The following is a 23,282-nucleotide window of genomic DNA, read 5'->3' as shown; positions in this document are numbered from 1 at the left end:
GAAAATGTGCATAAGCTGGGCATCCTAGAGCACGTTTGTAACCTCAGTGCTCGAGAAGCTGTGGTCAACCTGCTATGAAGGAGAGGCCAAACTGGTAGACACAGTAAGTGTTAGGTCGGCCTGGCCCATGTATGAGACCCTCTCTTAAAAACCAGCAGCCAACAAACTAATAGCAAGAACAAAAGGAAAAAGAACATTTGTAATACCAAAACCTCCTCTCTCTGCTGTTCAATAGGTCTTTAGTACTTGGTTTGTTTGGGGTTGGGGTTTTTGTTGTTGTTGAGACAGGATCTCACACTGTGGTCCTAGGTAACTTAGAACTCACTATGCACAGCAGACTGGCTTCAAACTCACGAAGATCATCTGCCTCTCTGTCCCAACTGATGGGATTAAAGGGGTACCAATATGCTCACCTGTAATACTGTAGACGTGAACATCTACCAGGATAAATCATAGTAAAATAAAATACAATTCAGCAACGTCAAAAGATAATACTCACAGTGCTCTTATCTTTCAGAAGCTTCTCGATGACTTCAATTAACATTTCCTTCTGCTCTGGATCAAGACTAAAATGTTAAAAAGAAATAAATAAATAAGTCACATGCATTGCCCTTCATTCTAACATTCCATGACACTTATCACTTCAAGACTGCTGAGGCTGGCTGAGGGTGGGAGTGCACACACCTTTAATCCCAGCACACAAGAGACAGGCAGGTGGATCTCTGAGTTTGAGGCCAGCCTCATCTATAGAATGAGTTCCAGGACACCCAGGGCTATACAGAGAAACCCTGTCTCAAAACACCAAAACAAAACAAAACACACACACAAAAATAAAATAAATAAATAAATAAATGAAAAAAAGGAATGCTGAGGTGTTCTAAGAGAGGTTTCCAGACACAGACATCTTAGTAAGATGGGGTGGGTTTTCTAGTCAATGAGTTGCCTTTCCCCTCTAAAGGTGCTCATGTTAACTAAACCAGGTGTTAATCACTTCCAAAGCCAGCTGCAGAACTCTAAGGAAGTAGCTGAAAGTATCTGATTGGAAATTCCTTTTTATCTCAAGGAGAAGTAAAAGACAGCAAGTGGTTTTTTAAACTATAGTTGTGTAAATGCCAAAAACAAAAAGAGCACCTCTAAATAAAACCTAATTACCTTAGCCTGCTAACAGATAGGCATTATGAGGCTGTCATCTAAGCCCAGGGCAAACGGGGCCAGACTATGTGAAAACACATGACAGAGATGAGAAAGAGCAGTGCTAAGGACCCTCACGGCGCGTGACAGAGCGTGACAGTGAGCTGCTGCCTGGCCACAAGGTGCACTTTTAAACCATTACTGTGACTTTACATTTCTTTTAAAAAGTTTTATTGCATTTATGAAAGGAGAGAAGTTTCCATGTGTCATAATGTGCATGTGGCAAATATGGTTGATTTCCACCTTAAAAATACGAATGCTATTCACTCTTCTGATTTCATGCATGTAACTTGTTTGACACAACACTGAGAGCCCACCAGACACAAAAGCAGTAGCTTGCAGAGAGATAACAGAAAACAGCAACGCATTATGATACATAACTTGTTCTAGACAGTATTTTTTCCACAGAGATCAAGGTATTTGCTAAAATTGTCAATAGCATATAATTTAAAAGTACTGAATGGGGAAGAGAGATGGCTCAGCAGTTAAGAACCCTGGGTCCCAAGCTCAATTTTCAGCACCCACATAGCTGGTCACAACTGTAACTCTAGTACCGGGGGACCCAATGCCCTCTTCTGGCCTCCATGGGTATTATACGCACATGGAGTACAGAGATATATGTAGGCAAAACACCCAGACACATAAACGTTAAAAAAAAAATAGACACTACATAGCAAGACCCTGGCTCAAAACAAAAACACTATGAAAAAAAGTATGCAATAAAATAGCTCTGGGCAAGAATCACACTCCACACAGTTAGCAGCAGAAATAAAAGGTGGAAAGGAAACAAAAAGAGTTGTAAGCAAACACATAAAATTCTACTCTGTAGTAAACAAGAGGATTCCTCTCCTCTCCCGCCCCTGCATTCCATGTATGTGAGTGTGTGGCTGCATGCACCTGCATATACATATTCTTAGGCCAGGGGAGGACACTGGTGCCTTCTTCAATGGTTCTATGCCTTACTGCCTTGAGACACGGTGTCTCACTGAACCATCCGCTGCTCACCATGTTGGCCAGGCTAGCTCTCAGCACCTCCTTATCTCTGCTCTCCCCGCACGACGCTGGCTACATTTCCAGGCACCTGCAGACATAGCTATGTAAACCTTGGGTGCCGGGGTCTGTACTCGGGCACTGGAGCTTCATACCCACTAGTCATCTCCCAGCCCTCTATTATCTGACAACACGCACACACACATGTGCATGTAGAAGACACATTATACAAATGAGAATTCAAACTCTGATTAAAGTTATGAAACCTGAAGTAAAGAGAGGCCCTAATAAGCTCAGAAGAAAAAGTTCTCATAGGATCTCTAAGCAACACAAAAGCAACAATTATTTGTAGGGAAAAAACACGCACAGACAAATTCTTTTACTTAGAAGGACAGGCTAGCAAGGACCTCTAGTTCACAACAGTCTGTGGAATACTACATATGCCTACTGTGATCAACAAAGCACATACCTGTACAACTTCTGTATGGCATGGGCGGCATTCTTCCTGACATACGGTGACAGGTCAGACGAAGCCTCCTTAATAGCCAGCATCATGATAGGCACAATAATTGGCACTCGAATACTTGACAGAACTCTCAAGGCACTTGCACGGATTAGTTGATTTGGGTCCTAAAACAGAGTGAAAACACTCACCAAATTTTCAAGTTCATTCTTTCCAGAGCATCTGCATGATACAGTTAGCAGGTGTTACAGTGCTAATCTACACAGCAGAAGAGCCTTTGAAAACAGACATCGATGTCAGGAAACTGCGAGAAGAGGAAAGGTGAATGAATGTGTCTTTTCTGTAGCGGTTTATTAAAGTGCGGTACAATTCTAGCTGACTACTACTAAACATACTAGACTTTAATCTTCCATAGTAAACCCATCACAACTTTAAACGTGCTCTTTAAAACTGTCCCACTGTCTTATCTCTACACTTTCAACCACCAGTAGGTACAACAATAAGCAGTCCTCCCATGCACGACAACGATCTATGGCAAGGTTCCGCGTGGGGATACAGAGATCATTTTCCAAGGCCACTGAGTCTGAGCTCTGGGAGGTCCCTTATCTCCTCCAAGCCACAGCGAGGCAGGTAGTAGATTATTGTCCCGCTTCTTTGAAGGACACTCCTCCAACTGTGCGAATGCCTTGTCGCTACCACTTACCTTCAGAGCTCGCTGGAAAGTGCTAATGGACAGGAGCGCCAGGTCCTGCTGTTCCTCAGCATATCGGACGAGGTAAACATACACCAACTTCTTGATCTATTTGGAGGGAAAAAAAAGTCATTCACTCCCACCAGGATGAAAATTCAAAACTCAATATTTTATAAACCAAAATCCATTCTCAATTTTCCTCAAATAAGTAACTGGATCTGGTCACAGCTTAGCCTGTAAACGTAGATGCCATTTTGTGTGATAATGAAAGCAAAAGAAAGTCTGTGAAGCAAGTATTTTTTGTAGCAAAATTCTGTCAATGTATCTCTTCCTTTCACATTGAGTTTGTTTAATCTCTCAGAAAAAAATTGTATAATATGAAAATATCAACTGGCCAAAAAAAGTTGAAAATCAAAGATACATGTAAACAGCATGGCCTTCACCATCTGGTACTGAAACTTACATTTCAACATCTATCAAATAGCACCAACTCCTTTAATGGTAGCAGTCACATTCCAATGTATATTCTATGATAGTTTCAGCTTAATAGGATAATATGTGAAAATAATACTACTTTAATGTAATAACAATTCCAAAGAGACGAGACTGGTCAGTGTTCTGGAAAAACCTTTAAAGACAATTTAATGAAGTTTACAGTTCTTCCTTCACCCCATCGGTGGCGGAAGAGAAGGTAGAAGAGGAGGAGGTAGTGGTAGTAATCATGCAGGAGAAGGAGAAAGAGGAGGAGGAGGTGGTGATGTGGCAGTAGTGGGGGTAGAGGTGGTGGTGGGAGGAGGAGGGAGAAGTGAAGGAGGTGGCAGTGGAGGAGGATCTGGTAGTGATCGAGAAGGATGCAGGGGTGGTAGTGATAACAAGAACCCGGGGTCTTGTGCATGCTAAGCACACACTATCACCAAATTACTCTCCCAGTCCCCATTCCTCTTGATATAATGTGGTTATAAGTTCCTTCACTATGCTGTTTGTTCCGTCATAAACATACTCTATGGTCTGTTTCTTTCCATGTGGCACTCCAAACTAAAATGAGGTCTAAGCAGAACAAACTAGGAAAGAACTCTGCTCCTGGTGAAGCCTCCATTAAAACAACCAAGGATTAAAACTATCCACATTCCCAGGCGCAGTGCTGGGAAGCCCTGCTGTATCCACTTTCCCAAGTGCAGTGGCGGGAAGCCATGCTGTATCCACTTTCCCAAGTGCAGTACTGGGAAGCCCCGTTGTATCTGCTTTCTCAATGGCAGTGGCGGGAAGCCCCACGGTATCCACTTTCCCAAGGGCAGTGGCAGGAAACCCCGCTGTATTCACGTTCCCGAGTGCAGTGGCGGGAAGCCCCACCATATCCACTTTGCTGAGTGCAGCGTTGGAAAGCCCAGCTGTAGCTGCTCCTTGTCCCAAGGGCAGTAGCGGAAAACCCGCTGTATCCGCTTTCCCAAACATAATGCCAGGAGCCCCACAGAATATGAACAGCTGTGCTTTTAAGTTTTCCAGTTTCAATCTCTGAAATGAAAAGCAAGGCTGTGTATTCATCTATAGGAAAGTTCAGCACCCGAGACCTGGCTCTTAATAGCATCTTGTTGAGGTAATCTCAGATGTTAATTCTATGACCCAACCTGCTTAGCCACCTTCACAACATCATAAACAAGTAAAAACTTGGGGAGCACACTTTTTATATACTTATAAACAGTGAATATAGAAAAAACAAATTTATATTACTCTACTCATATAGCAATGTTACAGATGAAACTAATTACAAAAATACAATAATCTCTAAGTATTCATCATGGCTGAAAAGTTCCACAAAAATCTCAAAAATAAAACCCAACATTTCTAACCCAGTATTCAGTATAGCTAATAATTTGCCCCAGACTTTTTTTTTCCCATCAAACAGAAACATCCTTGAATATAACTTGACTCTGATCCCAAACTGCACTCAGTTTATCTCTGGTAGCCCCTCCATCAACAAATTTCACCTACAATCTTCTATGAGACTAAAAATTAATAAAATTCTGACTAATACATAAGCAGTAAACTATATATATCCAAGTGAACTATACTGTGCAGCTGCTACACAAAATAAAGCAAGTCTATATTTAGCATTGAAATCTACATTAAAAATTTTAACATGTTAAATGGTCTCAGAACAAGAAACAAAAACAAAATCAGAGTCAGTTACATATCTATGGGAGGATGGAGATAAGGCCTCACTCTGTAGCTCACTCAGGTCCGCCAATCACAACAATCCTCCTGCTTCAGCCACCCATGCCTTCAGGTGTGCACTACTGTGCCAGGCTGAACTAGGAATGCTTTCTAAGTTTCCGTATTTCTAGGAAACGATAGCTTCTACAGCTTTGATAACCCACAGCCAGCAGAAAAACAGGCACAGACCTGCTCAAGAGAGCAACAAAAACTCAGCTGAATGAAAAGCTTTTTAAGTCAACAATATGTGGCATCCCCTTTGTCCCCCATGACAGGAGCAAACTAACTCTAACTGTGCCTCTGAGGACCAACCCTTCTCTCACAACTGTCCACCCTTCCACAGAAAACACCAATCCACTCAGGATGCAAGTCCACACCCTTCCCAAATATGTACTTTAAGATGAACAACTCTGTGTTCAAGGAAAATGTATCCAGAAGCAAGGCTATCTCTTGTTCAGGCAAGCAAACGATTCACTGCCTTGCAACTACAGCTACCATGTATTTCTTGTCCCTTCAAGGTAACAAAGTCCCCTAGAACTTCTAGTTGGGTGATGGTCCAAGTAAAAGAAACACATACACTTTTCAAGCATTTCAGTTACCAAATTCAAAATATTGAACATCATTACAATACAATTACCTTGTAAATAATCCATATTTTAAACTTCTAATATTTTAAACTTCTTATATTTTAGCACACTTCTCCGATCCAGGCGCCGAGCTGCACGAATGCACCATACCTTGTCAGCTATCTTCCATCTGAGGAAGCTCTGCAGCGCTTCTTTTACCCAAATACTTCTACCATCTCAGCCAGTGTTCAAATTAACCAGGAAATTATTGGTTAGAAAAGAAAAGCACTCACTGGCTCTGCTTTTATTCTTCACCTCAATCTCTCTAACTTCCCAGTGAAAACTTGCTGAGCACTTTAAGGTCGGCCACCTACAACGCCACTACTCATTCAGTGCTGACGCCCCACTAAGGACAATTACTATCTCCTCTCAAGGAGGCAGATTTGGTGATGGTCACAGGGTGTGCCTGAGGAGGGCAGGGGCACCTTCTGAGCTCCTACAAGTTCTGGTCAATGAGGAGAGTCCTCCAATTTAATTTCAATTAAAGTGTTTGTTAGGATTCAGGCATTATGCTGGCTTGTCACCTGGCAGGATGCACTCAGACAGTACCCTGGTCAGCTCAGAGTCAAATGGCTGTAAGCAGGTGCAAAAGGTCCCTATAAGAGGCAAACACCGCCCATTCCGGCTTCCATCCACTCCCTTCTTATGAAGAGGCTCTCTCTTGTTCTCTCTCTCTCTCTCTTTCTCTCTCTCTCTCTCTCTCTCTCTCTTCCTTTCCTCCCTCTCTTCCATTCCCCCACTCCCTTTTTCTCAATAAAACAACCCCACCATAAGCTCTATCTGCATGGCACATTTGTCTCTCGCCAGCTGTGGGGCCTCTCGTCTCCTTTCTACCGAAGTCCCTCTCCCACAGAATCATAACAGTAATCCTGAAGTAAAGGTTTTGTTAGTACACTTCCCAGGACACCTGAAAACCTAGTAAAATTACACAATCCAAGAATAAACTTCTCATAAAATATTGGCTTTTTTGCCCTTTGAGATTGGATCTCACTATAGCCTAAACTAGCCAGGAACTCATGATCCCTGTCTTGACCACCTCGGTGCTGGGACTACGGAGAACTATACTCAGATCTCTTATCCTTTAAGGCAGGAAAAAAAAACATTTTGTATATATAGATAAATGTTCTAAATCATCTAAGTTTTAATAAATCATGGGCCCAAATTCACACACAATGTCCAGCATATAGTTTTACTATGAAGGGTCCGATATTTTAACTCCAAGAACAAATCTGCACTGTGGAGCCTAGCCGGGATGCTCCTGTTCACAAACCAACAGGAGATGCTACCCTATGACATCAGAGTGTGTCGTTCCAGGATCCCCGCCAATACTCTACGACATCAGCGTGCCTCCTTCCACCATCCCCACTGATACTCTATGATGTCAGCGTGCCTCGTTCTAGGATCCCACTGATACTCTATGATGTCAGCGTGCCTCGTTCTAGGATCCCCACTGATACTCTATGATGTCAGCGTGCCTCGTTCTAGGATCCCCACTGATGATACTCTATGATGTCAGTGTGCCTCGTTCTAGGATCCCCACTGATACTCTATGATGTCAGCGTGCCTCGTTCTAGGATCCCCACTGATGATACTCTATGATGTCAGCGTGCCTCCTTCCAGGATCGCTGTCTTTACTCCATAACATTAGGGTGCCTCATTTCAGGATCCCCACACCACCTCTATTAATAATGAACTTTCAGGTTAAATTCCCAATCAGACTCCATGTGATTTCTTTTGTTCACATTGGTGCTTCTCAAACTTCAGAATTTCTACAATCTAAAAATAAAGACACATATGCAATACTGTTCCATTAAATGATCTCAAGCAAAAAAAAAATTTTTTTTTACATAAGACACAAACCATAGGTTCCAAAACCAAGCAAGATCAGTTTAGGGAGAAACCAAAACCAGGCGAGAGTGGTCATTTTAAAAGTAAAATAAGCCAAAATATCCAAACCATAACTAACATTTTTGATTCAAAATAATATTTTAAGTTCTTGGTGTCATAGTTTTTATGCAATGATTGATAGAAATTTATTGAAAAGCAGATGACCAGAACTCCCCAACCAGAGTTTTAAGTTCCTCAGGATACAGCACTTCTGGATGGCAGACAGGTTGACAGGTTAATAGCAAGTTCACATCTCCATCAGAAAGTCCTCAAATCACCTTGGAAAGAGCGTGCTGGAGTTAAACTGTGTATTGTCGGGGCTCATCAGATTTCCAAAAACAGCTCAGCAGCCACCAAATGACTCACATCCCAATTCAACATCACAGGACCGACAAAAATTAGGGCTTTCCAAACAGGTTACAACATCTAGGATCTAAAGTTCCCAACAGCTGTAAGTCACTGAATAGCAATGTCTAGAAGCCACCAATACACTATCAGGAACCACAGATATTAGGGTGATTATGTAACTTGTTTTATTTGTCTGTAACAATCACTTAAAGTGCTCTTTGTCCCTACTAAATATGTTCAGAGCTGATGCTACACTTTACAGTAAAGTTTTAAAGGAGAAGCATTAAGTCCAGATCTCACAGGGATTTATTTGTCAACATCTTTTGTTTCTTAGGATAGTCAGCTAGCTTTAAAATTGTATTACGGACTCCAAAATGCATCTCAGATTTATAATGGGTACACTGAAACATTCGGAATCACAGCTGGGCTAGCAGGCTTCACTATAATTACTCACTATTGGAGAAGAATTTCTGCGAATGTTATAGCAAAAAGCATAACAATATTAAATCACAGAAGGTTGCAAAACACTAAATTTGTTCCAGTTCTGTTATAAGAATCAATCAATATTGACCACAAGAGGCCTATGCACTGCCAGGCTGCAGGAGTGCGTAGAAAGCCTACTTTTCCTGAGACCATTCTGTGGGCAGAAATGGGAGTAGTTAAAGGTCCGTGACTACGCCACTCTGTGATCAGTTACTTTCATTCAATGTTACAACACTCCTTGCTGTAAAGCTAATCATAGCAGAGCCCCAGCAGTCTGGAGGAACACAGGCAGATCTGTTTAATTAGCTTATCGATATCACTACAGCAAACTTCATGAGCTATTGACTGAAGCTTTGATTATTTTGTACTATAAGCACTGACTGCTTACTAGGTCACTTTTGATATTATTTGACATCTAATGCCAGGTGATGTACTATGCAGCTCACCTGTGTATTTAAGGCAGCATATACTTATAAAAATAAAATTTCTCACTTGGCTGCAAGGAAATATCAATCCTCTCAGCACAAATTTCTAAGACGCCTCTAACAGTTTTTCCTTAAGAGTAGAAGACGAAGTATGTTTCATAAAAAACCACAAGGTTTTAAAGAACAAAAGGTATCAAAAAACAAGCAGCCCAGGGCTGCATGGAGGAATCAGAGGTTAAGAGCACTTGATGCTCTTGCAAAGGACATGGGTTCGATTTCCAGCAACCACATGGTAGCTTAGAACCATCTGCAACTCCAGTTCCAGGGGATCTAGCACCTTCTTCTGATGTCGTAGGCACTGCACACACATGGCGCAAAGATATGCACAAGAAATAAAATTAAGTCTTTAAAAGGAAAAGCTCAAAAATAGTATATTTTAAAATGTTATTGATTTTTATTGAGCTCTACATTTTTCTCTGCTCCCCTCCCTGCCTCTCCCCTCCTCTTCAAACCTCTCCCAAAATCCCCATGCTACCAATTTACTCAGGAGATCTTGTCTTTTTATACTTTCCAATTAGATTAGATCTATGTATGTCTCTCTTAGTGTCCTCACTGTTGTCTAGGTTCTCTGGGATTGTGATTTATAGGCTACTTTGCTTTATGTTTAAAAACCACTTATGAGTGAGTACATGTGATAATTGTCTTTCTGTATCTGGGTTACCTCACTCAAAACAATGTTTTCTAGCTCCATCCATCAAAAATAGTATTTCTGCTAAAACTTTTCTCACAGAAAATCAGTCAACATACCAGAGCCTGAGCGCAAAGGAGCAAAAAGAAGAAACAGCTAGGTCTTCCTACTGTAACTACATGTCAAGGTAAAACAGCTCTGAATGAGTATCAAGCTCACCAGCTCCACAGACTCGCTCATTCCTATCCATATCCCTAACAACACAAAAGACCGTCAACATACTGGATACCTCACAAAGCATGTGCTAACGAGGAGTCAGATACTAAGGTCAGAAAGCAAGCGCCAAACACAAAGCATGGCGCTCGCTGCCAGGGATGGTTCCTTGGCTTTGGATGATGACTGCCGAGCATCGGCTGCATGGCTTTAATAAGTCCTCCACTGTACCTTACAGAGAAATCCAGAGCTAGTCTCACAGAGTTGTTCACCTGTGTGAAGCACTAACAACCTCACACAGAGGTGCTTTTTATATAGTAGTGATCATCACTGCTGCGAGACACCATTACTATAACACTATAGGTCCAGCTTCAACTCTGCTTCACAAGTTTTAGAAGTCAAATCTGCTCTGCAGCAGAGTAGCAGCAAGCTTCAGACTTAAGTGACATAAATGTATCCGAGGCCAGGGAAGAAACCTGGGAATGCAGTAGCAGGACAAATCAAATATATTTATATATATATAACTATACAAACCCCAAGAGTATGAAGAAGCAGAAGTCACAAGCATTACTGTCTTAAACACAAAATGGTAGCACAGGAAAGAATGGCAGGCAGTTAATGCTATCACAGAGTCCTCACATCATCAGCAGAGGCTAAGGTCGACATCCATAGTCCGATAGTGAAGGATCATACGAAATCCTGGACACTAGTGCTCAGAGCAGCACTACTCCAAATCATCCAAAAGGAGAAATACTCTAAATGTCCATGGACGAATAAAAATGCAAAGAGCAGGTATGCATACAGTAGAAAGACGCTCAGCCATAAAAATACATGGTTAGTGTCAGTCAACTAAGAACTCCCCATATTCCAGATCCAGGTCCCTCCCCACTTTCCATGACTCAGCTCCCGGCTCCACCTTCACTAATGGTGACATATTTCCACCAGCAAATATGTTCCCTGTGTACATACTCCATAACCCCTCAAAGTCCCATGACAACCTGATTTGCCACTGTCTGTCTTCCCACCCCTGCTCAGAAGCCGCTATTTTGAGTCCCCCAGTGCCGCCCCCACCCGCCCCCCATTAAATCTCGTGTCAGGTCTATTGCTTGGTGGGATTTTTGTGGCATTCTTTGGCCCCAATCAAGACACTCTTTCACTGCAAAACCCTTTCAGTCAGAGTGCTCCAACATAGAGAACCCTAAAGACATGACAGACACATACAGACAGCCGCATTCAGGGTTCTGTTGACCTTTTTAGTCAGACCTGAGTATAGTCTCAAACAATAACCTCCTATGATTACATTAGTCCACTTGAAGTACCCAGAACAGGCAAATCCACACAGACAGAATCTAGGGGGAGCAGAGAGTGACTGCCAGTCATCACAGAATTTCTTTCGGAGTAAGAAAATGCCATGGCATTGTGATAAATTCTATGAACACACTAAAAATCACTCAATTCACAATGAAACTATGCAGAATGAACCTTGTCACCCTGCAGAGTCCACTCGGTGACTCAGCTGGGACTTGAGGCCAGCAGTTAGGACTCAGTGAAAAATAGTGGTGCATTGCTCAGGCCTAAGAGTGAACACACCAGTACTATGGCATGTGCTGGGGACAGCAGCCATTAGCATCAGGGTCTGTGCCCTCCTGAGGAACAGAGTTGTAGTTAAAGTCACCACCAATGGCCAAGCTAATCTTAGTTCCAGTTTTACTAAATGCAGGTCTCCAAGTGCCCTTCAGGTAACCACACTCCATTACAAGGACAGCGACGCACACTGGTGCGCCATCTTCGTCAAGCACGTGCTCTGGAAACACAGATTAAGCAAAAGGAACAAAAACCTAGACCAATATTAGAAAATTACGTTTCTCTTATTCCTCTAGAGAATATCACTGGCAAGGGTATTTTAAACATTTAATACTGTGCTGGTGAACACAATGTGGACTTGAAATTAGCTAGAATCGCTTTAGAAGAGAGAACCTCAACTGAGAAAACGTCCCTCCAGATGAGCCTGTGGTGCATTTTCTTGATTGATGTGGGAGGACCCACTCACTGTGAGTGGTACCATCCCTGAAGCGGGTGCTCCTGGGTGCTGTAGGAAAGCAAACTAGGCAAGCCAGGAGAAGCAAGCCAGCAAGCAGCACCTCTCCATGGCCTCTGCATCAGCTCCTGCCTCCAGGTTCCTGCTCTCACTTCCCTCAGTGATGGATTGTGATGTGGAGCTTAAGTTGAAATAAACCCTTTCCTCCCCAAGCTACTTTTGGTTGTGGTGTTTTATCATAGCAGTAGAAACTCTAAGACAAAAACCATCATGAAGAGTAGAAATAACTGTATGGAGTAGGGGAGAGAAGTCATATAATGTACAGAAAATAGAATCGAAACCATAAACTAGGAATCCCTGAAATCACACCACTCCACCTCACAGGGCCTCCTAACTCAGAACGCCACTGCTCTGCGTCTTGTGTGATGTCATCTGTCTGTCACCATACTAGCACACAAATGCCGGTGGTAACTCGTTTTAAATTTTATATGTCTCAAAGTTGTTGACACAATTTTCTTAATTTGACCAGAGTTTTTCTGCAGTAGAGATAAAGGTGTATGACTTGGACATTAGGCTAAGGTGTCAGCCCAGCATCTGGGAAAGTGGTTGGCAGGGGGTGCACTCATTTAATAAGCCCACGCAGACGCACTGAGAGCTTAGTCCCTGTATTAACAATCAGAAAATCTTCAGAGATCTCTGAATTTTGTCTTACACATGGCAAAAAGGACACAAATTCTCGAAGTTTCAGTAGAAATGACTAGGTCTGTCTCACTGGAGAGATGCTAGTCTAAAATCAAGTCACGAGGGAGTCTTCAAAAATTTGTGTCTTCAGGAATTCGTGAGAGCTCAACCTGGGTGAATGACTATCACTACAACTTCAATTCTATTGCTCACATTTTCCACCAGGAATCCAAAGCCAAGTTCAACCCCACCTGTTGTTGGACTTCACCTATATTTAAGCTTGTAGGCATTTTACCATAATAAAAAGCCAAAGAACTTAAATATATTGAGCTTCAAAGTAGCTTGTGGTTGGCTTACACAACAGGAGTAATAAAAATGATAAAAGCAAACAATACCTCGATGTTTTTACTGGCCACATTCTTCACAACAGCAGGGAAGAGTTCCGATGCATTTTTCCCCTTCGCAATCATCTAAAGGGTTAAAGAGGAGAATTAGGACAGAAACTTCTAAATTAGTAATCTGAAAACCTTTCTGATACAGTTGTCATACGTATTATATCAATGTCCACTAAAAATTTCTCAGGCAGACCTGTGGCTAGACAGGTCATGAACCCTAGAGGGAAAAGTACTACTATTTTATGCTAAGTGGGCATAGCAATAAAACGTACTGCTTTACCTACAGATCACTGCACCATTTGATCCCTGTCAGAGAAGCTTCCAGAATAGATGGTAGTTAACATAGAGACCCACAGAGACAGCGTGCAGAGAATGAGAGACTTTGAAGTACTAAAGGGAATGTCTGTATCCCATCTCTCCCCACAAGGCTGAGATGTATGTGGCTTTAGAGAATGTGGTTTAAATCAGTCAAATTAAGTTAAGCCAGTGTTCACCAGTTAACTCCGCTGCCCAAGTGCTAGAGTTGCCATGGTCTGGCTAGTTTCTGTTTTTGAGACAGTCTCTCCCTCTTCTTGGCTGTCCTGGAACTTGCTATGTAACCAAGTTTGGCGCAGAACTCAGAGATCTCCTTGTCTCTGTCTCCTGAGTGTTACGAGTATATCTGTTCACAGCCATACGCAGCTTCTGGGAACTATTTGGAAGAGGAGAAAGCTGCTTCAAATCTCAGAGGTGTTAGATGGCTTAAAAAAAAAAAAAAAAAAAACCAGTGTTCTCCAGAAACAAAGGGATGATGCACATATAAGCTTAAAGAAATGGTGACAGCATGCACAAGGTGGCAAGGAAGGTAGGTGGGCACAAAGTCCCACCCCTAGGGGAGGAGCTACTGGTTACAGGAAAAGGCAGTTTTTTTAATGGTGCCACTGCTCTGCCGGAAGCTCCACCCCAGCCCCTGGCATCCATATACCAAAGAGTCTGGAATGTTCTGGTGAAAGTCCCACCTCAACCTCCCCCCCTCATCTCTCTCTCCCCAAACCCTGACCTGGCCAATAGATCTGCCTGGTGTGCCCTCATGTTCTGTACTCTGCCTTCCTGAAGGACACACGGGAGTGCTCTGCTTTGCATTGCCCTGTTTATTAAATCTAGGTTTATTAATTTGGTTTGATTTTGTTTATTGCGGCAGTGGTGGAGGAATCCAGTAACCGGGGATCTAATACTTAACAATGGCAACAGGTGTATCAACCACACTCTACCACAGACCCCAAACCTGGAGTAGTTGGCCAACAAACTGGACTCATGGATTTAAGAGAGAGGAAATGGGAGGGTGGGAGGAGAGAGGCAAGGGAGACATGAAGGGTAGATAGGGAAGGTGGAGGAGGATCTGGGAGGAGCTGGAGGACAAATATGATCAAAATATATTCTCAAAGGATAAAAACAGTGAGGTAATAACTGTCTTGAAAAGAATAAAATTAGTCCTTTTTGCATACCAAAATATTTACCATTTTGAATGATCTCCCTAAAATTCCACCTGATATCATTTCCTTTCGCTCTGAAGAATTTCTAGGAACAATTCATAAAAATAGGTCTTGCTAACTTCCCTTGCCTGGCAATGTTAGTCCCTCATTCTTGAAGGATTTTCTCACTAGATGTATATCTCTGGATTGACAGCTCCTTTCTCCCTGTTCTTTAACACAATCTTCCGATCGACATGTTTTCTGAAGACAAGCCAGTGTTCACTCCAACCCACAGCTCCCCTAAATGAATGGGTCACTTTTACCAGTTATTTTCAACAATCTTTATTTTTGGTTTTCCATGGTTTGACTATTATGTTAACACATGGTTTAATTGTACTTTATCCCGATTAACTCCTGGTTTACAGGATCTCTATTAACGTGTCTTTATCAAACTTGAAAAGTTTTTGCCATTGTTTCCTCAAACATGACTTTCTACCACAGCCCCTTTCTCTTTTCTTTCAATATTCCAGTACGAAATGTCTTAGATTTTTTTTGAAATTATTCAACAGAAGCTGGGCGTGGTGGCACATGTCCATCTAATCCTCACATTCAGGAGGCAGAGTCAGGTAGAACTCTGCCATAGGCCAGATAAGGATACATAGAGAGTTCTTGTCTCAAAAAGGAGGAAAAGGGCAGGGCAGGGCAGGCAGCAGAACTCTGAGGGTCTACGCTCTTTTCCTTTCCAAGCTCTGTTACTCTAAATGACTTGCTTCTGATGATCTAGCTACAACTTTTGAGTCCTCTGCTACCTAGAGAATCCAGAATACTTTTAATCACATATATTCCACACAATGAAAATCAATAGACTTCTGCATAGCGATTTATTGGCAAGCATATTTTAAAAACAACTTTCTGCATACTAGTAACAATCTAGGGAATATAATATGGGTGTAGGACATCACCTTTCCATAGCATAACTTACCACCTGATCATAATTGCACCTAATAGAACCTAATACCTTGCTGGGCAGTAGTGGAACAAGACTTGAATCCTAGCACTCAGGAGGCAGGCAGATCTCTGTGAGTTCCAGGTCAGCCTGGTCTATAAGAGCTAGCTACAGGACAGCCAGAGCTACACAGAGAAGCCCTGACTCGAAAACCCAGAAAAACGAAACAAAACACTAATACATAATCATGTGACTAGATCTCTCAGTTCCTATATTGCCTTTTCTAACATCTTCACAGAACAACGCAAACTATATTACCTATTTCCAACACACACACAAAGAACTAGAAGAGCATGAACGTTACTCCCACTGGTCCACTTAATGAAATGTGTGTATCAGTTCCTGAGACAAAGGTGCAGAACCCTAGCTTCCTGCTCCTCCCACTCTGCTCTGCAGACCCTTGGTCATCTACTAGCAACTGAGCCTAAATGTACTAAGTTCAGAGTGTAGAAAGTTTGTAAAGAACAACCCCAAACAGACATTCTGGACAAATATAGACGCCCTGGAAGAGCTTGCTATGTACATATGGCCTAATACAGGACAAAATGAGGTTAAAAAACATCCCTCAGAGGAAACATACATTCTCTTAAAGGAGTGGATGAAAACAGGAGGAAGTATGTCGAAGTTCATGTTTTAAAATGATTTGAAGAAGTAGCATTTTGGGAACAGTGTAATTCTGAACTAGGAAAGAAACCCTTCAGATAAAGTTATATTACTGAATTTGAAAATATAATGGGAGAAGATAAGACATGACAAAAATTACAACACCAGCTCAAAATATTCAATAAATATTCAACCAACAGTTAGACGGGAAAGGGGAGTCATTATCAATTTGACAAGAGACATGACAGAAACATGAAAGACAGATAAAAGAAAAAACTAAACAAAATACAGGCAAGTCAATAGAAAACAGGTAGACTAAGAAAAAAGAAAGTAATGGAACTCAACTCAAAATAGATAAATTTAAAAAATAATTTGTCAATACTGTAACAAAGCAAACACCAACCAAATCTTATTAAATTTATTTTTCTTCAAAATATTGAATCTACCAGACTGATAAAACACATCCTCAAATGGAGGAGAAGAGAAAAAGCAATCAGGTAGTCATCACATTTTTGTTCCCTAATCTACAGTCAAACAAATTGAGAATAAAATGTATACATATTTCAGAAGAAAAAAACATCAAAATCCAATAATCCTACTAAATAGCCTATTTTACACACAAAGGGGACAGAAAGGGCTCAGAATGCCACTTTGCATCCTCTTCCCAAAGGAATGTTCCTGTCATCTGAAAATAAACCAAACATCTAGAAGAAGACAGACTTTCTAAGAAAAAGAAAAGAGCAGAGCAATGGGTGAGGACACTGAGCAGAGACAGACCTAGGAACCTAGGGTGTGGCCGAGCAGCTAAAAGTCCTGGCATGCAATCATGAGATTTGAACTCCAGAAGCACAGCAGCATCTGAGACCCCAGTATGCCCAGGCCAGCTATTCAGGCAGACACAGCAGAGGAACAGGAGACCTGCCTCAAACATGGCAAAGGGCTGGTCGGCAAGGCTGCCCTCTAACTTCCACACGCACCCCCACACACACAAAGCATCCATCTACTTCCCTCTCCACTGCCTCAGGAACCACCTTCTACTCTTACATCTGACTGTCTCATATGTAAAATCACACAACACTACATCTCACTTACCAGCCCTGCTACTGCATGTGTCAGAATCTCATTCCTTCCTCATAATAGTCCGCCCTGTGCATTCAATAAAGAGCACACAGCTATGTCTACCCATGGGCTACTGTGAAAACTCTGCTGAATAAATAAATCAGTTCAAGGTCCTAGTTCTTTTGTGCCTGTACACAGAAATGGAGTTGTTAGATCACATGGCACACCTGCTTTTAATTTAACTATTATACTGCTTAACATAGCACCGTTTTACATTCCCGCCAGCAGTGCAGGAAGGCTCCAATTCATAGTCAACATCTTTATTATAACACCTGAGTTTGTTTTTACAATGGATCCTACGGAGAGGATGGTGGTCTCACTGAGGGTGACTGCCACCCTCCTAATGAGTAAAGACACACAGCATTTCCCTACACTCTCTGGTCCTCGGTTGGCTCCACAGAAGGAGGCCTCCCCAGGTCTTCCAGCCACTTCCCTGGACAGTTAGCTGTTCACCCACAGATACCACCTCTGTGCTCTAGAACCTGGCCCTTTAATCCGGTGAACAACGTAAGGATGCTCTCCCACTCTGTAGACGCCTTTGGTTTGGATATAATCTGCCTATTCTGTTGTTGCTTGGCTTGACATCAGATCTAAGATGCTTGGTTGAAGCCAGCACCAAGAAGCTTCCCTCCTATTTCTTTTGGATTTTGCTCTTTCAGTCTCTGATCTACTCCAGTTCGTTTTATGACATGAGGCAGGAGTTCAACTCCACTTTCTTGTGCTTTTCCTGGGACTGCTGAGTAAAACCCTCTCCTTTTCCCACTGAGCGATCTTAGGCCCTGTCAAAAACCAACTGGTCACATATCTGAACGTTTGTCTCTGGACCCTTCACAGCGCTCTACCGCTGTGTCTAGCTCAGCACACCATCATTCTCATTACTGTAGTTTTAGAGAGTTTTTAAATCAGTAAGTGTATATAAATACTTCCTTGTATAATAAAAGATGTGTATCACTTTTACAAGAGTAAATTTTAATTACTAATCATTTCTCCATAGACAAAAGATAAAACTCCAAATTTATTCTTACATAAAGTTTGATAAAGAAATCAACTATCCAGTAAACATACACAGGCATACTTATTAAGTCAGGTGTGGTGGCACACACCTGTAACCCCAGAGACCTTGGGAAGCAGAGGCAGGAGAACTGCTGAGAGTTGGGAGATAGCCTGGCCCTCACACTAAATTCCAGGCTGTAGTGATATTGTTTGTGTTCTAACAAATAAAGCTTGTCTGAAGATCAGAGTGCAGAGCTGAGCCACTAGAGGCCAGGGAGTGGTGGTGCACACCTTGAGTCCCAGGACTCAAGGCCACCCTGGGCTACACAAGATTGACTCTGTCTAAAAGGGAAACAGCTCACACAAAAGTGATCCCAGCAACTGGAATCTCACACCTTTAGTCCAGCACTAGGGAGGTAGAGGGAGACAGGAATGATGTCTGGGAGGAGGGAGGAGTATAAAATGGAGGAGACAGGAACTCAGTGCAGTCTGAGGGCTGGTGAAGACAGCTGAAAAGAGTCTGAGGACCGCCTCTGCAGGCAGAGCATGAAGTCTGAGGAGGCAGTCAGAGGACAGGATCGTCCCTTCAGCAGAGGTAAAAGAGCTCTCCAGTGTCTGGCTACTCTTTTTCTCTGATCTTCAGCATTTACACCTGTAACTGACTACAGGTTCTACTTATTAATACCAATTAGAATTCGTGCTATACCAGGCCAACCAGGTACACAGCAAGACTCCACCTCAAAAGAGAAAAAGAAAAAAAAAGCCAAGTACACTGCTCAGTGGTGGAGCACTTGCCTAGTACCATCAAAGGACTAGGTTCAGTTCCCAGTACCACAAAAAAAAAAAACATAAAATTAAAATAGTCAGACAAGGTGGCACACGCACTTAAGCAACTAGAAGGCAGAGGCCAGGAGATTCTGTGAGTTCAAGATGACTCCACACTGTGTAGTAAGTTCCAGGACGGTCAGGGCCACACAGCGCAACACTGTCTCAAATAAATAAATAAAAACAAATATATGCATAGTTAAATTATATTTGTGATACCAGAGTATAGATTATGGGATCATTATTCTGTTATTGTCTTAACAGAAATAAAGCACTATTATAATGTCACATTTTAAAATTTTTATTAATTTTTATTTATTTGTTTGCTTGTTTCCTGAGTTTTTTGTTTTTTTGTTTTTGTTTTTGTTTTTTGAGACAGGGTTTCTCTGTGTAACAGCTATAGCTGTCCTGGAACTCTCTTTGTAGACCAGGCTGGCCTCAAACACACAAGAGATCCACCTGTCCCTGCCTCCCAGGTGCTGGGATTAAAAGCATGCATCACCACCGCTGGCTAAAAAACATTTTTTTTAAAATTTTTATGAAGTATTTAAGATACTTTCCCCCACCTCTGAATTAGGAATTATACCAGTATCCTAGGGTTTAGTAAAATAAAATGATTTAATGGAATGCTATAGCCAACTCTGAAGACATAAGGGCAATCTCTACTTTGCATGGTAGTACACGCCTGTGATCTGCAGGAATGCAAGCTGAAGCCATGAAAAGCAATTTTAGGAATTTGCTGCAAAAAGTATAATTGATCTGTGCCTTTTAAAGGTTCTTTCAAAACATTTATAACTCCTTTAATAAAGGTATCTTAGTTATGGTTCTACTGCTGTGAGGAAACATCATGACCAAGACAACTCTTATAAAAGCATTTAAGAGGGAGCCTTCTTATGGTTTCAGAGGGTTAGTCCATGATCATCATAGTGAGAAGCAGACAGGCATGGTGCTGGTGCAATAGCTGAGAGCTTTATATCCTGATTAAAAAGCAGCAGGCAGAGAGAGAGACATGGGGCCTGGTGTGGGCTTCTAAAATCTCAAAGCCAGTGACACATCTCCTCCAACAAGGCCACACCTCCCAAGCCTTCCCAAACTGTTCAAACATCTATGGAAGCCATTCCCATTAAAATAACCACAATAAGAAAATTTTAAATAGCAATGTGTACTGCTATTTCATAAACAGATAATAAAATTATTTAGCACACTAATGTGAAGCACTGAGAATTAACTGGCAAGAGCGGCTGGACAGCTGTCATCTTCTCCTCGCTTAACCCATGCTGAGCACCTTCTCTCTGCCATGGTAAAGTTTTAACCTTTCCAAGTCTGAGTCCATTCCCAATATGCTACTTTTGTACCTGTAATGTTGTCAAGTATCTCTTAGAAACCCTTTAATTAATAGGAAGTTTCTTTTCTTTTTTCTTATTTTTGTTTTTTTTTTTCTAATACCATCACTTCCTCTGTTCAACGTGTTTCTTTTACTCCAACCCCCTTATGTGCTTAGGCACCTTTTCCTAAGACCCTCGGCTAGGAATTTAAGTGTCTTCCAAACAGTGATGTCAACTTCCACACACTCTTCTAATCCTCAGGCTGAATTTCACTAACAACATAATCACTTTTTATTTTGTTTGCTAATGTTTCTTATGCAGGAACCAAATCCCTCTTCCAATTATCCATTTTGGAAAATATTACAGGAAACGAAGATGCAACTACACCATTTGCTGTCGGTGGCTAGACTGAATAATAGGTGTAACAACCAATCACAGTCCAATTTGAAAGACCTGAAATGACTGATAAGTATTCAGGATTCACACTGGGAATTTACACAGTCATCTGTGGACTGAAGGCTGGCATACAAAATGTCAGCACGTAACTATTCAACCAGTACACACTATCACAGTCTAAATTTGAACAAGTTGTTGGGGAGCTGCAGTTCTTTAAATTGTGAAAATTAAAATTTTGTTCACACAAAGCTATTCAGTATACGTATTATGGAATATAATATTAATAAATAAAATAGTAAAAAAAAATAGATTCATCAGCATTTTGCTGACACTGCCAAACGACATCCACCATTCAAATGGAAGCAAGGATAAGTCATCTACAGCTGCTGTAGATACAACTCCTTCGGCTGTCCATGCAGATCAGTCTTTGTACCACCTCACTAAGCATCCTAGCCGCACCTGATACCTTGTTTCAGACAGGATGAACACTCTGCTATGAGAAGACAGGATTTCAGCTTTCATGCACAGCTCTCTGTGCTCACGACTGTAGGCAAAAAGATCCCCCAAATCCTTACATTCCTGAAAGCCTTATTTGTCTTCAAAATGATTTGTTCTGTCTCAGAGAAGAAGTATCTTGATATTAGAGGTGGAAAACTGAAGCACAGCAGATGGAACTAGAACACGCTTCATGTTTCCTGACTTCTTATGTTACTGTTCCCTCGACACTCTTAAACAGGTAGTCTGCATTAGTAACAAAGAACAAAGTAATGTGTTCCTGTGACTTAGCATACATGGTGAATATAATCACAGCCCACTCAGCTTCCGAAAGTCAAAATCCTTGACCATTTCACCATTTGACCATTTGACCTACCCCAACGATCCGCTTCATAGCATCTAGCTTGGCGGAATCTTTGTTGCTCTCCAGCATCTGCTTCAGGTCTTCATTCCTATTACAACAGAGAAGACATAATTCTAGACCTGGACTTTTACAAAAGACAGCTATGAACATCTAGCATTTTTATAAGAACTGAAACAGCACGGTGGGAGGAGCTGCACTAGGGGTTTAAAGGCTCGTCTCTTGTTTCACCCTACAAGTCTATGCAGCACACTGCCGTAAAGCCCACAGTAACACAAAGGTAAGTTTACATTTGCTGATGAAATGTTAACAAGAACATGGCATATACTCTCTCACCTCAAATTTTCTTTGACATAATCATCAGGGGAAAAAGAAAAATTATCAAGTCAGCTTTAAAATACTTCCACATGCAAAAAAAAATCCTAAAAACGTTTTTCAGACTATTGTTACACAAGTTCCAGTGAGCAACCCTTGCATAGCGGTCACATATCAGATATCCTGCATATCAAATATCTACATTACAATTCATAACAGTAGCAAAATTACAGTTATGAAGTAGCAATGAAAATAATTTTATAGTTGGGGTCACCACAACATAAGGAACTACATTAAAGGGTCGAAGCATTAGGAAGGTTGAGAACCACTGATTTAGAGCAGCAAACAAGACCATGTCTCAAAAATAAAAGATAAAAAAAAATAGAATTTGATTTTTAAGAAGGAATACAATTTAAGTAAAAGCAAATTAAGAACTTATAATTTTAGAAAGCCCTCACTGTAGCTCTATTGCAAACAATGAAAAGGGATGTTCTGGAGAAACCAAGGGTGTGGCGGAAAAACCACTTAAGAAGGGATCATCAAGACAAACATGGCAGCGCTCTTGAAATCCCAGGCCTCAGGAGGCTGAGGTGGACAGACTGGGAGTTCAAAGCCGGCCTGGGCCACAGAGCAATTTCCTGCAACCTGGGCAACCTAGAGACCTTGCCTCAAAACAAACAAGCCAAACAGACTGGGGAGGGGGGAGGAACTTGAACTACCCACAGGGCAGGAAACCCTGACTGCTCTTAGGGATGGAGAGGGAGGAGGAGAGGGAGTGGGGGGAGTGGGAGGGTGTTGGGAGGGGGGCGGAAATGGAAACTTTTATAATTTAATAAACTTTGAAAAAAACAACAACAAACAATAAAAAAAAAACAAGCCAAAGGAGATCAGATCGTGAGAAAACTCAGAGATTTAATCAGTCATCTCCACAGAAACAGGAAGAAGAGGATCACACCAGAGAGACAATGGATGAGACAATAAACAAAAACAATTTCTGGAATTTCCAGGCCATGTGCACTATGGGATAGAACTAGAGAGAGGCCAGTCCTCTATCTCTAAACAA

General features: G+C 41.7%; 1 protein-coding gene across 1 annotated transcript in view; it reads right to left on the bottom strand.

The window, feature by feature from the left end:
• The window catches only part of Ap3b1 (adaptor related protein complex 3 subunit beta 1), a 194,350-nt gene that overhangs the window by 146,042 nt on the left and 25,026 nt on the right, over window positions 1–23,282 (bottom strand). The window contains exons 2-6 of the mRNA XM_048455947.3: window positions 21,920–21,995; window positions 13,331–13,405; window positions 3,348–3,443; window positions 2,651–2,811; window positions 500–566 (exon numbers count right to left, since the gene is read on the bottom strand). Of these exons, the coding sequence (XP_048311904.3) occupies window positions 500–566; window positions 2,651–2,811; window positions 3,348–3,443; window positions 13,331–13,405; window positions 21,920–21,995 (475 nt within the window). The remainder of the gene's footprint in view (window positions 1–499; window positions 567–2,650; window positions 2,812–3,347; window positions 3,444–13,330; window positions 13,406–21,919; window positions 21,996–23,282) is intronic.

The sequence above is a fragment of the Myodes glareolus genome, chromosome 15, assembly GCF_982192425.1.
Source record: "Myodes glareolus chromosome 15, mMyoGla1.1, whole genome shotgun sequence".
NCBI lineage: Eukaryota > Metazoa > Chordata > Mammalia > Rodentia > Cricetidae > Myodes > Myodes glareolus.
The sequence above is the reverse complement of the archived record's forward strand: the minus strand, read 5'-3'. Positions and strand labels throughout refer to the sequence as shown.